The sequence below is a fragment of the Perna viridis genome, chromosome 2, assembly GCF_037379345.1.
Source record: "Perna viridis isolate PV_CMFRI_1.1 ecotype Kerala chromosome 2, ASM3737934v1, whole genome shotgun sequence".
Taxonomy (NCBI): domain Eukaryota; kingdom Metazoa; phylum Mollusca; class Bivalvia; order Mytilida; family Mytilidae; genus Perna; species Perna viridis.
In genome coordinates, this window is record NC_142446.1 from 22,247,939 (window position 1) to 22,266,855 (window position 18,917).

The 18,917-nt window shown below is 31.5% G+C and overlaps 2 protein-coding genes across 3 annotated transcripts in view; both read left to right on the plus strand.

Annotated features, from left to right (window-relative positions):
- LOC148624062 (transmembrane protein 196-like) overlaps positions 1-18,917 on the plus strand; it is a 321,118-nt gene that overhangs the window by 206,570 nt on the left and 95,631 nt on the right. The gene's annotated exons all lie outside the window — the stretch shown is intronic.
- On the plus strand, positions 5,002-18,409 carry LOC148624075 (protein YIF1B-like). 2 transcript variants are annotated; one of them, XM_088566553.1, is made up of 9 exons: positions 5,002-5,053; positions 8,147-8,312; positions 9,043-9,167; positions 9,955-10,059; positions 11,924-12,002; positions 14,951-15,008; positions 15,319-15,474; positions 16,069-16,162; positions 17,180-18,409. In XM_088566553.1, the coding sequence occupies exons 2-9, from the start codon at positions 8,261-8,263 to the stop codon at positions 17,333-17,335; spliced, it is 825 nt and encodes a 274-aa protein (XP_088422679.1). In that variant the 5' UTR covers positions 5,002-5,053; positions 8,147-8,260; the 3' UTR covers positions 17,336-18,409. The 2 variants fall into 2 exon arrangements, with proteins under 2 accessions (XP_088422679.1, XP_088422678.1); XM_088566552.1 differs by having other exon boundaries at positions 8,199-8,312.

An 18,917-nucleotide genomic window follows, 5' to 3' on the forward strand; every position in this document is an offset into this window, starting at 1 on the left:
TTTAAAATCAATAATTAAACCTCATGGTCGAATCATCGATGACACTTCGTCTTGAGGTGATCTAGCCACATGCCAAATATCAAAAGCCTATTCAAAAGACAAAAGAGTTACAGTCGGGAAAAGATTTTGTAACAGACGGCCGGACGGATGGACAGAGCAATTACTATTGGGCGAGTGCCACTTTTTGTGGCGGGGCCCTTGTAATTCTGTAAAATAATTGGTTGCTGCTCTCATCTGGTCTACAAGTATGTTTGATACTATTTTGAGAGGAAATATTCAAAGTAAGGTTGATGTGGTAGTTAATGACTTCTCCATGTGCCTAGTCCTAAGCTTGACTCTGTGAATGAAGTGTTATTTGTAGGTCATTTGACCTATTCTAGGTGGATGTTGACAGACTTATCAGTTTAAATATGGTGGTAGCATACGGTCTTGAAAACGGTATACACGCTATAGTACTATATGATAAAACATCCTGTAAACATTTTCCGTAAGTCACCTAAGTGTAAAATACATAAGAATTCTGTAAACGGGAAGTAGATGAGTGACAGCCATGAAAATGTTATACACGCTATAGAACTATAGGATAAAACATTCTGTAAAATATCTAAGCATGTGGATGCTGAGAAAACTTCGATGAAAATTTTGTAAATGTCCACTATATGTAAAATAACTAAGTATTCAGGTGGCATTTGACCGGTGAAGTGGGTGCGGGAATTGTTAATATGTGTAATGAAACCACGGCCACAAAAGTACATTGCATACCTCGACCATACCTTTATGCTTATTTACTCTAAAAAACTCGCATCTTACCTATTCTTTCTTCTTAAATTTATGTATGTTGATGCAAACAATCTTTGACAAAAGCGCACGAAATTGACAATTTATTGCTTAAAGGGGCATTAGCTGCTGACTTACTTTAAAAATTTCATTGTTGAAACAGACGTGGATTTTTAATTATTTCAAATAAATTGTACTTTTCATGTAACCAAATTCAAAATTTGTATTTGATAGAACGAGATGGTGGCCTTTTTTTTAATGTACTTTTCGCTTGTGAGCCTGTGGTGCCGATTCATTCTTAGACCGGTCACAAGATAGGGGAGTACAAAGAGTTCGCCGGTCGTATTTCTCATGCGTGTATCGTCATAGGATTGTGTGAACTTTGAACTGGTTTTCCATACTTTGATTAGATCATCATCAGTTTGATTACTGGTTTACAACTTCTTACACGTCTCTTGCTTTAATTTTTTCCAGGGAACAGGTCAAAACCGGAAGTCGTCTTAACCCTTAGATATGCCTGACGCCGTGACGTCAGGCAATTACATAAAAATAATCTTTTTCTTTTTGTTTTTGTTTTTTTGTTTTTTTACTTCTTTTTCGAACAAGTAAATGAGTCTATCAATTCAGGACTTTACCTCTCCTAAGTTTTATCAATTCTCTGGTTAAAGAGTAATCAAGGGAACCAAGGTTATAGCGGTAATCAAAAGAATGCAACCCAGGAACAAAGACCAGACATGGAAAACAGACATACACAACAAAGAACATAAAGTAACTAAAATCATACATACAAAGTAACAAAAGCAAGTGAGCAACTCGGACTCCACTAAAAACTGGAAGCAAGGACCAAATGCACCGGTAGGGTAAGCGTCCTCTACTTTTCTGGAAACACCCGCCGAGTTGCTCATAAAAGTCAAGTCCGGGGTAGACAGACGAGGAAAGGAAAACTATGACCCGTTGAATAAATCAGTTTTCATGGTGCAGATGGATACACCATAACGAGTTAATGATGACGACCATAAAAATTCTGTAGTGATGACTTCAATCTTGTAGTAACATAACCCTGTTCCAGAAGCCTATTTGTTAGAGTTCTAGCGCGATACAAAAAGTATGCGTGGTTTCGGCAAACTCTGGCATAACGTATGAGTTGTGATATGAACACTCCATACGCAGGTGCCGAAGAGATGTTGCCACAGATGAAAGGAAAGGTGACAATTCTGAATGAAAAGTTATCACGTTTGTCGCAAAGTTTGGTCAGTAGTTTTCCTTTACCATCGATTTCTAAGTGTAGGTCAAGATATGAGGCTGACCTTACAGTGTCTGTAGTATCCTTTATCTCAAGTTCTTTGGGGTAGATGCGATGTATCAAATCCCCAAAATTAGGATTGTTTAAAGGTAATACGTCATCTAAATAGCGGAAACCAAGATTAAAGGATCTAGCCAAACGATATTCTTTCTTTTGGATGAAATCAGCTATAAACCCTGAATAAGAAAGTTTGCCAATTTTTCAGTTACAAAAGTTTCTTCATTAGCCATCAACCACAAAAATTTGGAGGTTTCATCTAATTTTTTTTAATTTTGGCAATCGACCAATGAATATCAACAGCACATATATTCTTGTAAAAAGGACATTTGGTTAAGAAATGAACTTCATTTCCAGTGTCATTTTGTGTACAAAAATTGCATATTCTCAATTTCCTGTCCAAATGTTTATTATTATGCCTTTCTGTTTCCACTCTTAGAATGTGTCAGCTGATACGAAATTTACAGATTATTTTTTAGCTGAAAATGTTCTAAATTTAAGTATTTTAAACTATTTTTGAATGAGAGATAAGTATCTAATTTTCCTGTTATAATGTCCCTTTCATTATGCTACATTGAAGAGTGACCAACTTCTGCATTATCAGTCCTTCTGATTTATAAATTGTAAAGTCCTTGAAATAAGATTCTGATAGCTCTAATTTCTCTAATAAAGAATTGCAGAGGAGTACCAAGTTTCGATATTATTTTCATGCATTTTCTTACAACATATGGATGCTTCTTTTAATAATTCTGAACTCAGTGATACATTCTATGTAGATAGCATGAAATTGGTGATGCAATGTTAAAATATATAAGGAGGTCCTTATAGATGCTTATGGAGGACTTCAAATAGTTTTGGACATCCATATTTGATAACTGATTACCATGTGTGCATGTATGAAAATTTGAATTATCCTAATTCGACCTAAAAATCGTCTTTCATATAGTATTTTATAGTATTTCCTAAAACATAACTATTGTGCACGTACATAATATTGATCGATACCTTATTAGAACTGGTACAATGTTATATCTTGCGTAGCATTGGCTCTAAATCTATTTATTTGATTTATATGAAAATCTTTGGGATGTCATAGTCCGTGGTAATATCTATCTATCTATCTATCTATCTATGAATCAATGTCCGAGAATGTTATTACAATTGAGTTTTGGACGCGAGATATTTACTGCTTTTGAAAAATTCTGACTCGCGAATCTGAAATAGATATGACACATTTGGCTGCTTAAATTTGTAAGTTTCGACTTGAATTTGACGCCTTTTAAAGAATGCAAATAAGGTATAACAGTCATCGCGTTAAAAGAGCGTTTAACTTGTTCAAAATATATTGGGATGACCAAATACCATTAGAAAAGCAAGTATTAAAGTCAATGCTTTCAGTACAATTGATAGATCAGTTTGTAGATAGACTGTTTATTTCTAAATTCAGATGCTCAAATTTGAAGATCCCTATTGAAACCGGGAGAAGGTCAGGAATCCCACGAGATGAACGAACGTGTCAATTATATAGAAATAGAACAGGGCTGGCGATGAATTTCAGTACCTGTTCATTTGTCAGAAAAGAGAAATTCTAGAACTTAGGCAAAAATATATACCTAGTTATTATTTACAATATCCAACTGAACAAAAATTTATTAATTTATTAAAGCTATGTCAACTTAAATGTACAAAGACCTTGCTCATTTCATAAAAATATTTCAAAGTTTTCTGTGATGTAATTGTATGTATTTATAACAATTGTGAATGTATTGAATGTGGTTTATAAAATAGTTGTATGTTGTGAATATGTTTGAATGTGTGTATATGTCCTCTTGTACACCTGTGCGTCTGAGGTTTATCAAATAAAGTATTGTCTATCGTCGTTAATTTCATATAGGAGAGTTCGCCAATCTCAGTGGTGTCATATTCACTATATTAAGTGTTAAATTGGTTGGCAAATAAACAACGAAATAAACTGACAATTTCATGATTAGAATCCCAATTTTCAAAACATTATAACTTTGTTATTTTAAATCCCAGTTTATTTAAAATTGTATGTATAAAAAGAGTTTTATTGGTCGTGTAAGGAACCAAAAGAATTTTTATATTATTTTTAAAAATGGAAAAAAGTTATGATGATTTAAAGTTGATGCCCCATATGCCACTCAATGGATTTTTTTGCCAACCAAAACCAAATCACAGGTAAGTGTTGACATTACGAAGAACTTTCCTATATTATAGCTACGTCACTAAAATACACTGGATACCCGACCATGCGACTATATTAACAACAAACGTAAGTTTGATTAATTTACCGACTAAATAAACTCACACCGTTTTCTTTTTCTTGTTTCTTGTTTATCATTTTGCCAACTTTCTTCAATACTCTTACATGAATTTTGATTTATCATTTATGATTTTTGTTTGTTTGTTATTGTTTTTTTTTCTCTTCATTTTATTTTATTTTTCATTTATTTATTTTGTTTTTTTGTTTTTTTTGTTTTTTTTTGTTTTTTTGTTAAATGTTGATATAAAAAATAGAAAAAATACATTCTTTTGGTTCTCTACATTGATACAAAACCTAAAACAAATTTAACAATATGATTAGTGTAATGCTTAGTTATTGTAAATTATCCTTGATAAAATTTTATTGTTTAAAAATACTTGTATCTCCGGTATGATTTACCTTTTAAAAATATACATGTACATGTAAATTAATGTTTCCAGGGTAATACTCAACCGTATGAATATTATCCTGGAAAAAATATCGGTAAAAATATTCTAGATACTAACTGATATATAAGGTATCCTGGATAATATCTTAAAAAATCCTGTAACATCAACTATCCGAATCATAGTAATCGGAACCACTGCATTTGTTTTAACCTTTTCCTTCAGTTCTGTCTGTGTGTCCTGCCAACTCAGTCACTACTCGTCTGATCAGAAGAAGAATGGACAGTCCTTCAAATTTCCGTCAGCGTAAGTTTATGAGCTCATGTAAACAATAAGTGATCCACAGGCTAACTTTGTTGATCAGAGACGGAAGAAAATAAATGTACACACAGGGTATAAAAGATACATTGGATGTCACGAGGATTTATCTACTTCAGTACTGACATTAATTAAGTGTTGTTTTGGCAGACTTATTTTGTGTGTGACGCCTTGTTTCCCATGTCTTCAGTTTTTTATGTGTATTTTTTGGTTCGCTACATAATGTATGTAGGTCGTCTGTTACATGTGTTCACGAAGACTGTCATATACTGGTGAAGTGGTAGTTCTCGCCAACCGAATTGGTCCACTACCGTGAAACAAATTCATTCCCATTTTTTTTAAAAGACAAAATGTTTTACAGATTGTTGATATTTTGCTCTCAAAAAGTAGTTTACACCATAACTAATGTTATTTCTAAGATCTCCCTTGTCCAGAAGGATTTGTGAGTTTTACACTATATCAAGGGACGTAGAATGGAATACAATATACATGTATCAATAGAGCCTCCATCAAAATTACATTCCCATGAAGAATTCTTATGAATCATGAAACCATGAGAATTTGAGCCATGAAATCAGCTTCATTTATTACACAAACCCAAAATTTTAACCGCATGCAAATAAAATGATTAAATCAAGGACTTTATATTACAGAAACTGATCACTCTTAATGGAGTCTATATACATGTACATTGTAAGTGTAAAGAAACTCCCCAGTCTTTTTACTGGTTAAACTTAAAGCCTACAATATTTACATTTGACATGTATACTTTTTTTTTGGGGGGGTGGGGGGAACATTCAAGATTTTAGTTATATAATAAATTATAAAATTGACAAATTGATAATGAAGAAAGTTATGATGAAAATGCCAAGGAAGGTTGTGTTCTCTAAACACTAAAATATAATAAAAATGTCAAAATTTACCTGTAAAAATCAATAATTATTATTTATCAGTAATTTCCACAGGGAAAATTAATGAAATCGGTCAACTTCTAACTGTTAATTGTATTCCAAACTCATCATTATATAATAAAAATTATATCATTTTAAAGAATTTTCTTTAATCTTTTAACTGGTAGTAAATTCATAGGGTTAAACAAACAGAAAGACACAATGATTTACAGCTTACTGGGGTATAGTTTAGGAAAATAAAAGTTATGATATTTCTTTCTCAAGACATAGGCACATTCATTTAGTAATCATTTTGTTGTTATTCAAAGCACACTTATGAAAAATAGTCATTGCCATTCAGCATATTTTTCTCTTTCATTTAATATTAATTTCATTTTAATAAATGCGATATTTTTAACAAATATTCAGCAAATATTCAGTGACAAATCATAATTTATAAACCTTCAAGATGAGATTTTTTCGCTTATTTGTCTATTAAAGGACATAATATTGAAATGGTAAATATTTATATTCCTCTTTCTTATTTTAAATAAATAAAAAATGTATGTTGCCATTCTTCAATCTTTAATTTGGTATATTACTCATCAAAATCCATCCAGTGTTTTTTACAAACACCCTTAGCAAAGTTACCCAATATCCAAAAGAGAAATCCAAGAAAATTTGCTAATAAACAGCAGAATAGCAATGGCAGTGTTCTACATGTATATAGATTATTACAAGTGACTTCTTCCTCTAATATACACTCCCTAATTAAATATAGCATTTTGAGAAAACAAAATTAATATTAAACTTCATTTATTATTTTTTTACCAATTATAGTCCTGAACAGAGTTATCAAATACTGTAACCATTACCATATTCAATAGATTTATTGAATTTGGTGTTTTCAAGAACTAAGTCTGATACATGTATGTGCAATTGTATCTTATCACCAGTTATAGCAGCCTCCTACCTATATGTTTAATTTAAGTAATCTCAATTTTGAATTTTGCAAATATTGAATAGTGACATCACAAAGTCTCTAGATAAGAATTTTTTTAAAGCATATACAAAATGTATATTCCGTATAAAACAAAGCAACGGTGAACCAACTTGTCCAGTTAAGGGGAATCTATTCATTTTTAAGTTGCTAATATTGTTAGTGACTTCTTGCACTTGTAATTTCAGTACTTTACATTCACATATGATTTGCTTTTTTGTTTGTTTGTTTGTTGGGGTTTAACGTCCGAGCAGCAATATTTCAGCTATATTCAGACGACATATGATTTGCATTATGTATTATAACACAACATTATGCTGCTGATCGGTGCTGTTTTTACCATCTTAGCTTCATAGTTCTAGCTTCATAAAAGATAAAAATATACTTTAGCTTCATACAAGATAAAAATATACTTTTTAAATATCATACACGTGTTCTAAGTGTATTGCTTGTATGAGAACAGGAAGTTTACATTAAAAGATGAACATTTAACATTACCGAGTTTCTGGTTCAGACACATGGGCTTATTACAATTGACTATATAGGTCACATACATTATCAGGGCCACTATATATATCACATTCATGCCATTTCAAATGTTGAAGGCAAGCCAAAATCAATGGCATAGAACATTTGATGATTAGCAAATATGAAGACTTCAGTCATTGATTTGCTTTACTCAATTTTCTTTCAAAAACCATCAGTTACATCTTGATTTTCTGTATACAGTTCAAAGACAAAATTTTTCCCTTAAAAATGAGGCATAAAAAAAATTGACGAAAAATTTTTAAAAATTTGGTTTGCAACTTTTGAGAGAATGTCCCAAAAACTTGGTCTGATACCTGCCAGTCCAGGCTGCTTCACATTACCGGAGGCTGTTTTAGTCTACAGATGAAATTCCATTCCCATGAAGCAGCTGTCATTGTTGTCCTTTCGGTTTGCAGACAATAACTTGTACATGTAATTGTATAGATCTCAGTGATATTATACCTCAAGGTGCCATACCACAAAAGAAATGCTGGGATTAATTTGGGGGTTGTAACTATTTAAGAATAAGAGGGTGAAACATTTTCAATATGTCTAGACAATAACTTGTATAGGACTCAATGAAATTGTACTATTTTCCTGGGAAATATTTTTGTTGATGCATTTCAAATATTTTTTGTTGTCTTGAAACATATATAAAAGCAGGTTCAGAGATACAACTAATGTCCTGTGTGACATAGTAAATGCCCTCTTTCAGCTGGACAGAAAAGAAGACCCAAGAAACCAAGCTCTAGACCACAGTTATATGAAGATACCAGCATGCAACAGCCTCCACCACAGCAATATGGTTATGGACCTCCTCCTGATCAAGGTACATTTGTAATTTGTGTAGAACATGTTTGAATAGAAAAAAAATCACTTATACCCTGTATCTATTCAATTGAAATCAAATGAGTAGGGGATGAAAAGCACAAAACTTAAAATTAATGAATGCAAAGGGACTTGTTCTTTGAAAATATTATGATTTTGTAATTTTAATTTTAAATTTCAATTGTATGTCAAATTTTATTTAAAGTTAGAGACTTGACAAGTTTAATGCCTATCTAGCTAAGGGTTGAGACCAGAAATTTTGTAAATTTAAAAAAAAGAATACGAAAGGAAAACAATGTTTAAATACTTGAAAAAGATTGGTGATTAAATTTTTTGTTATTTTGCTATTGTTGATTTATTTAAATATTAAAGCACTTGTAAATTTCATTCCAGTTAGACATTCACTATATCTGAGGTATTGCAAAAATTACATTTGAGTTTCTTAAAGGTTGTGCACATGTGCATAAAAGTGTGATGCATTAAAAAAAGTATTTAGTATAATATAACATAATGCCTGCAGCAGAGGATGATACACCGATTAACACACTCAGTAAATATATCACCCTTGACTACATCTCTGGTGACATATCTACCTCATGTGTTACTTTGGCATATCCCCCTCTACTGCAGGTAATATGTGAATGATATGACCTTACATAAGAAAGGTTTACCTTAAGTACTCTTAGTTCAAGATGTGTTTTTTTTTCTATATTTTTTATGCTTTATTGCAGGATACAACCAAGCTCCCTATCCTGGAATACCAGGAAGTCAATTCCTCAATGACCCAATGGCTAACATGGCAATGCAGTATGGTACTACTTTAGCAGACCAAGGGAAAGATTATGTTAATAAAAATGTAATGATTTTGCATGCAAAATAACAAGTAATTGGAATACACAAATCTCTTAAGTAAGAAAAATGGAATAAAAATGGTGAAAAGAGGCTATAAAAATCGAATGCACATTTAATTGAAAAAGAAATCAAATATCAGTTTCCACGACAATATTTTATGTACTTATTTAAAAAATTTACAGCTGGATTTACCAAACTGTAATAATTAATGCCTTAGTAAAAGTTACAGTACACTATTGTAGTTTGAATGTTATTTTCTGTTGTAAATTTTTAATTTTATTTCATCTGCGGAGAAAAGAATTTTATATACTGAATATTACGTCAAAATTTGTATCACATGGGGTATCAACTTTAGATTCTCATATCACCCCTAGGGCAACCAGCCTGCGGGGTGATATAGGTAGAGGGTTGATACCATATGTGATACAGATTTTGACATGTCATGTTCATTATATCATACATTTTAACTACATCTCAAGTATAGTCCATGAAAGGGGGTGATATAGGATATGCGATATAGGTCTTGGGGTATGATATAGGGTATGCGATATAGGGTTTAAACAGACACTTACAATACAAATACAAATAAAGGTATATTTTAATCTAAATATATGATATAATTAGGTAGTACACATCATAAGTACAATTGCTACATTAATTAATAATACTTATTTATATTTTGAGCACGTTATATGACCGTAAAAAAACATAACTAGTATATGGTATTATTTTGTATTTCCTAATTCCATCTTAAAATGCTGTAATGTGTTTTAATTTTGTTTTCATTTTAGTTAGAAAAATATGTAGCTACATCCAGATTGAAATATTATTTTGCTGTTGACACAGCTTATGTTGGGAAGAAGTTAGGCCTTTTATTTTTTCCATTTACTCAATCAGTAAGTAATGGTCAGTTTTGCAGTATAGTATACAGGTTGTGTTGAACTTTTTTTTTCAGTGAAAAGTGTAGCTTTGAAATTCTGCCTTAAATATGGTGTCAGGATTGACCATAACCTTTGACAGTAGTTAAGTACATTTGTAATCCTAACATATTGATGAAGTTCAGTAGTCTTTCTTTTATAAAAAGGGGTCATTAGGGTAAACACTGATAATCCCCTTTATGAGCCCATAAAATGGTGTCCTTTATTCAATTTTCTTTTGTTATACCCTGCTTGCAAATTGAGTGCAAAAAGTTATAGGGGTGGTAGTCCTTGTCTCTACTACTTTCTGTACTTCAGTCTGTACTTCCATATGTACTTTTGTTTGCACTTCTGTTAATACTTCCATAATGCAGTAGGATACCCATCTCTTATCCACAACTCCAACACCACTGAATGGAAATTAATGAAACTTTCACACAATTTATTACCATATTTATATTCACCTATAATTCAGATTTTCTAGACTAAATTTTGAACTGCTGGGAAGGGTTCCAACTTCTTGATGAGATCTAGCTTATGAACTAAAATTTGCAGCCTGAAAATGTCAAAAGCTTAATAATTAACATGAGAGTGACAGCCAACACTGAACAGCTAGACTGGTGCCATTTACCCCAATGTTAAAGTTTAATCGTCAGTTTTAGGAAAACTGTCTTCATCTTCTACCTAACGTAGCTAAAATATGTGGTTGTGAAAGAATTTTTACTGTGAAGTCTTTATTTTGCCACAATACAGGCCTTTTATGATTTTATTCGTATTTTGCACTTATTAAGTTTATTTTGTGTATTGATTTTTACCTGTGTACACTTATATAGCCAAAAACCCAAAGGTGTAATAGATACATGATCCAATAAGGTACCATAATTCGTAACAAAAGTAACCAATATTTTAGTTAGTTATGAGAATCCTTTGTATGAATTTCTTTAATCGTAAGATAAAACCTCTTAACTTACTGAAATATCTTCAAAAATGAGTTGGTAGAGTATCATTAACTTTCTGTTTTGTTCTTTGTTGTACCCTATATTTATGATTTTTGTTTTGGTTATTGGTTGTACTAGAATTAGAATGGATGAAAAAAATGGCTGTATAAAAACAATTCACATGGCTTGTCAGCCAGCACTCCACAGTTTAGTTTAGTTTCCCACTTTTGGCTAGGGATGAAAAATGACATAAATGGAAACTGGTGGTTGCTATAGTGATTAAAAATGAAGAGTCTATTGTTGATAAAACATTTTCTGAAAAAAGGGGACTTTTGAAAGTATTTTGCAATGTTTTATATATTTTCAATGTTGAAGGGGCTTTTTTTCAATGACAATAAATAAGTAGATTACAAAGTGAAATAGCTCAAAATCTAACCGGCGATGCCCATATGAGGAAGGGGTTTTCGAAGGAAAAAGTTTGAACAGTTTCAGGGGATGGAATAAAAATTGCAGATATTTTGCGGGAAATTTGATATTTTTAAACATGATTTTATGAACTTTTTTGCAAATTTTCGCATATTTTTGCATGGTTTCTATGGTAACCCTATATGCTATGGGTAATTTTTTTCCAGAAAATTTTTACTGCATCCTGAAGGTCTTGGCTAGAGCTATTTCTAGATATATAGATTTACAGATGCTTGACATTTTTTTAAAGTGATAAATGTTACAAAGCATCAGTTTACAAGACCAAAATTAGGCAGTTCTACAATACTGTGGAGTGCTGGCTCAAGGACTTAATTACTTACTACTATAAAAACAACTCCAGTTTGGCTTGCAATTACTGCAATGTTTGATAAGATATTTTAGTACATTGGCTTTACACTGAATGTTATAACGGATTTCAGGATTGGACAATTAAATATAACTCAGATGAACCTGTACAGCCAAGACATGAACTAAATGCACCAGATTTGTACATACCATGTAAGTCATGAATTACCTTTCAATTAATTACTCAGGAACTTATTTTGGGAATCATTTTAAGATGCTGGTAAAATTAAAGTATACTTTAGATTTGCCTACTACTTAAGTATGGTCAACCCTATAATTATTAAACTAACCCCTGTCTGTCCTGATAGTGGGTATATGGTTTGTCCAGTTATCTTTTCTCACAGTTTTTTAGCTACATCTTTTTTGCTCACCTCGCTAAAGGCCATGTGAGCTATTGCCATCACTTGGTATCTGTCGTCGCCATTAACATTTATACAAAACTCTTCTCCTCTGAAACTACTTGACCAATTGAAACCAAACTTGGTTTGAATGTTCCTTGGGGTATCCTGCATAGAACTGTTGTGGTGATTTTGATTCGTCGAAAATCATGGCTGCCATTACTAAAAATAGAACATAGGGGTCAGACAGTAGTTTTTCACATATATCTCCTAAACCATTAGGTTTAACTAAATTCTGACAGAGTTAAAGTATTAAGCATGATGAGGTCTATCTCTGGTCAAATTTTGGTTTTAAACCCTTAAGCCATGTTGGAGTTATTGCCCTTTTGCAATGATTTTTGCCATTTTTAATGTCATTTCTTTCAAAAATATTCACTTCTGACACTACTTGATTAATTGAAACCAATCTTGGTATGAATGTTCCTTGGGGTATCTTGCATAGAACTGATGTGGGGATTTTTGATTCGTCGAAAAATATGGCTGCAGTTACTAAAAATAGAACATAGGGGTCAGACAGTAGTTTTTCACATATATCTCCAAAACCGTATGGTTAAGCAAAATTCTTTCTATAGCTGAAATGATTCATATTATTAGGACTACAAAAGTCTTCAGGGATAAAAGTTGTCAGATGACTCCTTGTAAGGGTTATTGCCTTTGAAAGGGGAAAAAAATGACTCCTTTTTTCAACGGTTTTCAGTCAATATCTTCAAAACTATGATAGATTAAAAGAAATTTTCAGTTGTTGAGAAGATCTTATGATAAGTCCTACCAAAGAATTTTTAGTCAAAATTGTTGGACAACTTCTCGTCAAAATTTATTGCCTTTGAAAGGCAAAATTTAACAAGGTGAGCGATTCAGGCTCCTGGGAGCCTCTTGTTTTAATTTTGAAAGATGTTCATACCCTTAATGGATTTGGAGATGTGCTGAGCCAGAGGAATTGATTTGCATACAATTTTGCTGAAACTGTAGAGATAGTTGAACTGAGAATTTTTTTAAATTCCATGGAGCAGTAGGGGGTACATAGTTTGTCCAGATATCTCCAAACTGTTTTTGAGCTACAGCTTTGAAATTTTACAGATGTTTATACACAAAATTGATCTCTACAGAGCTGCTTATTCATAAAATTTACAAAAAATTCCACTATTCCATTGGGTTGCATGGCATGTTTTCTTTTTAAATCACTTCATTTCCTATTTATTCCCTCTTTTTTTTTAAATGTAAATAGGTAGCTTGATTGCGAAGTATGGTGCATCTTTTTTTTCTAGTTATAAATGAAATTTGAAAGTATCTTTATTTAAAAAAAAAGAAAAATCCAGAGACAGGAAATAAGTATTCCCTGAAATGTGCAATGCATAGCTGTACCCAAAATACTGTAGCAACTATTTTTCTATTATTAATAGGAATTTTATACTGAAACTTGGTCCTAAAGTATTGAATGATGTTTTAAATCAATTAGAGTTAATCCTAGTTGAAATCATTTATGATATTTTCAAACTCAGTCTATTTTATGTTCTCAAAAGTGTAACTGGAAGTAACCATACCAAACTAATAATTGACTATTTCTTACTTTCAAGTCCAAATTTTGACGTTCTTCTGAAACCGTTCAGCTGTTAAAACTTCAATTCCAGAATTTAGATAATGTTTTGAAAGATTTGATATTGTTTTGAAAAATGCCATAATTTGAATTCGATAAAAATCTCATGAATAGAATTTTGTGCGATTTTAGTTTATCACCCTTGAATATTTTAATAATATTGTGGTGTTCCTGATGTGCAATATATATATATAAAAAAATGAACAAATAACAAAAATACCTGACTTTCATTTTGGGTATGGGAATTTCATATTACATTTTTCAGTACTTTTGAAAACAAAAAATTGAATAAAAATCACATTTTTGAAAAATACTTAAAAAATCATAGATTCTAGCCTAGCCATCGTATCGTTTTGTAAATGTGTACAAAGGATCAGCTGGAAATATGTAATAATGAAGAAATCGGCAAATGAGTATTTGGATACTGGGAAAAGTTGAAACGGGTATAGGTTACACATTTCGGTAGGTGGCACTCAGAAAATATTTATAGGAACATGTACAATGTATGACCTGACTGAAAATTTCACTTCAAGTTATAATTTTACCAAATATGAAGTGAACTATGCATGTGAAGCCAAAATTTATTCTACAGCAGTTATTGCACTAATAAATAGCAGCAATAGAAAATACATGACAGGACCAATACTTCTAGATCACTGAGGTGTTTGCCAATAACTTGGTAGGATAATACTTGTAATTGAAGTAATAAGCAGATAGTGTTCCATTAATCTTTAAATGGAAAGTTACTAAAAAAAAAACTATTGACAGTTCAGATTAATCACTGTTTAAGATTAGTTCATATAGTAATCAATAAAAACAAATTTCGGATCTGGCATGAAATGCTGTCCTAATGCTAAGGACTCAAGTTTCAAACAAGTTGAATTTAAATTACTTTTGTCTGTAGGACAACCAAATTTTATGTATTTTTCAACATGTGTTATTCTGAGGACAACCTAGTTTTCAATTTGGAAAAGTTGGAATATTCATCAACTTGCCTGAGAGGATATTAACATTAAAACCGGTAATTCCTTTATATTTGTAATTAGTGACTGCAGACTATTATGTATCTATCAATAAACCTATAGTGTGTATATATAACTTTCTTTCAGCTATGGCCTTTGTAACTTACTTGTTGGTAGCTGGTATTGTATTAGGTACACAAAACAGGTACTTATAGATTTACAGCATCTGTTTAATTATTTGCCAGTAATGCTGTATTAATAGATATTTCTGGTCATTATTCTCAGCCCATTTTATCAGTGGAAAAAGAAACTAACAGTATATTATTGTGAACTTATCTCTGGCACAGAAATCAGGAGTAAAATTTGTTGGTTTGTAGATCTGCCAACACATTTCTCAACATGTTTTATTATATTTAAATTGAAAAGACTATATTATTGTCCTAGATAATTTCCTATGTGCCTTTAAAATGAAAAAAAATCTTAAATTTTGTATTAGTATTATATATTTTTTTCAGATTTACACCTGAACAATTAGGAATTCAAGCCAGTTCTGCATTAGTTTGGTTGATAATAGAACTAGTCATTATTATGTTAAGTTTATATATTATGAATGTCAACACTAACTTAAAATACACAGACGTGATAGCCTATTGTGGATATAAATTTGTTGGGTAAGTTGACTTAAAATACACAGATGTCTACTGTGGATATAAATTTGTTGGGTACCTTAACTTACAATACACAGATGTGATAACCTATATAAATTTGTTAGGTAAGTTAAATGCAACATTGAATGGTATGATCCTAGTTCACAAGTAACATTTGCTTGGCTTAATTTCAGTGATGTAACTACATTGTATTAATTTCCTATACTGGGTTAACCTAAAATTTTGACTTGGTAGCCCACAGCTTGAATTTTGGTATCCAATATGTATAGTTCTTTACAATTACAGTAGAAATTTTGAGTAGCCCACACTAAAGGTGAGTGGGCCACAGCTAATTATATACGGATGGATTAGTCTGATCACTGCTAGTCAACTGTTTTCTATAAGGGCTGTACCAGAAGTGATAGAATATGGATGGTTTCTGAAGTATTTTTGGAAACACCCTTGAAATATGTCATAATTGAAATGTTACCTTGTATAACTGTTCAGCAAGCCCCACCACTTATAAGACACCTTGGCCATGCAATGAGTTTGTGTTAACCTATAGAATGTACAGTGTTATGAGTAATTTTAGGTGATATTTTAAGTATTTATTTTCAGGATGATATTTTCATTAGTAGCAGGATTAGCCTTTTTGTCAAATGGATATTATTTTGTGCTGCTATGGTTTGGTGTGACTATCTCAGTATTTTTAGTAAGTATTGTAGTGGGTGTTTCATTCCCTATCAATTTCAATCATTTAAGAATTTTGTCTCCACAAGTTCCACATAAAGAACAGTTACAAAATGTACTTTACAAAGGAGAATATGATTAATAGTCTTCTAGAATTGCTATAAACTTCTTTAATATGTGGAAACCACGGTATTGACGATTCTTTTGGCAGGTGTAAAATTGGGTGATTTTGAGGAAAAAGAGTAGTTGAAAAATTTGGGCATTTTTGGTTTTTGTGGATGAAAAAGCCTATTTGAGTAATTTGTTTTTTATCCCTTTAAAGGCAGTTGGCTAAAATATGCCAAAATTAGCACCTGTGCAATCCTTTCCTTCTAAATTCTCAATGACTAGCCCAAGAAGACAATAAAGGATTCAACAAACCTGAAACAAGAAAAGTACACATCATTTCACTAGGCCCGGTCTACTGCCTGTGAAGATTACCCACTTTATGGTATCTGTCAGCTGAATTAGGGTATATTAGCCAAAAATAATCTATTAACAAATCTTTATTGTGAAAGTTTTAGTTGCATTTTATGATTCTCAACTTTCAATAATATGAGTCGGCTTGAAATGAACTATTGTATGAAATTTAAAAAAAAATATCACTTATTTGTTGTCTTTTTGTAAATACATGTGTATATTGAATATATTATCCTTTTATTTTGGGGAATTGTTATGATTTTTTCCCCAACATTTTAACAAGTGTTAAAAGTAGTCATTTTTGAACTGTATACAATATGCTTTCATTGGTACATTAATTTAGGAAATTTGTAACACACACTGTAGGTATTTAACTTGCACAGTGTTTATATACATATTAATTAGAAATGCTTCAGTTACACCTACCAGTAATATATTCTAACTGGTATGTAGCTTTTCCACTATATGTGCCATATAGTTTTGTCAAGAATGCCTGGTATTGTAACCAACATAAGCAACTACAGATTAATTGTTTTCTAAGTGTGTAAGAAGTATATAATAATTTGATTATTTTTTCCAGATCAGAACATTACGAGTGCAATTGTTATCACAGACTGACAGTGATGGGTTTTCTCGTGGCAGTAAACGAAGCTGGTATTTAATTCTGTCTATTTCTGTCATGCAGCCATTGATGATGTGGTGGTTGACCAGTCATATCATGTTCAACCGCAGCTGAGTGTTAACAGACAAAATACATGATTAAATTATATGGAACAGGGCCTGGAAGCCAAAATATTAATGAAACAAGTTTAGAACAACAGCATCAAGAACTGAAATCCAAATTCTGATTTTGGGTTAAGTTTTCAATTAAATATCTCTTAATTGAAAAAATGGACCAGGTTGTATGGAAAGCAGCCAATGAAGCCTTTTATTTTGACAACTTAATGTTTGTTCATGTTTTTAAGTACCAGTCCATATAAAATTCAGACATTGCCAATGGGTTAAGAAAAACACACCAAACAAACAATGTGTTTTCAGTCTACTGATGCTATACTTTCACATAACAATAATCTTTTCTGCATTAAAATCTGCACTTTTCTGAACAAGAAATAAAACTGAAATCAGTGGGATTTTGACATGCATGAATCACCTTCTGTCTGATTTTTAGAAAGACTGCTACTTAATAGCTATAGTATTTGATAAGTAGTTAATTGATTGTCACCTTCTTTATGTAAAATATAAGGAGGATTATCAAATAAGTACATAAAGTCTGTTCAAAACATTATCAGAAGTTCTGCTTTAGTTTTCTCAATAACATTGTTGTGCTACAGATTATTTTAACCAAAACAATTCAATATCTTTCTGTTTATTTTCACATTTGAATGCACTGTCAGATTTAAAGATTATTTTTATCAATTGATATAAAAAGAATGTACATTTTCATTATTTGTTATAAGATTTGCTCAGCATTTATTTACATTTATTATAATCGTAGACATATCTAGGTTAAACTTTACCAAAAAATACGAACTGTTTTAGAACCAAGACAGATTTTAGGAAACTAAATTAGTTTCATTCTGTAATGACTGTACTGAAATTTTTGCATGTTCCTAGATGTGTATATTTTTTGCCAAAGAATATATTTTGTTTTCACATATATCAATACAATTATGTTAGTGCATATTTAAGCTTTTCCATTTTATTGCCTATGTGAGTATTCGTTTTGAAAAGTAATGTCAAGTTTCAAAGAATTTCACTTTTAATGAATATTTTTGAAAGAACTCTGCATGATGAATAAAATTTCAAATAACTTGTTTGTTTCACTTTGACTTTCTTACAACTGTGAATGAAAATTTGTGGCTTAATGGTATAGGCACTGTCATTGTCCGTAGATACATGGTTTTATGCAATAATTTCAATACTAGTTTGTTGATCTTAAAAATATAAGGGATTTAGGAGGATATGGCCCCAGCCGATTTCAAAGCTTTTCACAGAATTTAACTACATTACTCAGGTACATGTACATTGTACCGGTATAAGCATATGGATCTATGACATTGTAGTTAAATGTTCTATACCACAATGTTTAGACTGGGATTGACTGTATAGGAGGTTTTGACCTACACCTTATAGGAACTAGGGGCTGAAAAGAGCAAAAACCAAAAAACAAAAAAATACAAAAGCTTTGCTTGTTTTCAAACAATAGCAATATAGCATGTGTTTGTTTGTTTGTTGGGGTTTAACGTCCGAGCAGCAATAATATAGCATGTGTGAAAGTGATATTGTACCATAAGGTTCTATTCCACATAAGGAATGAT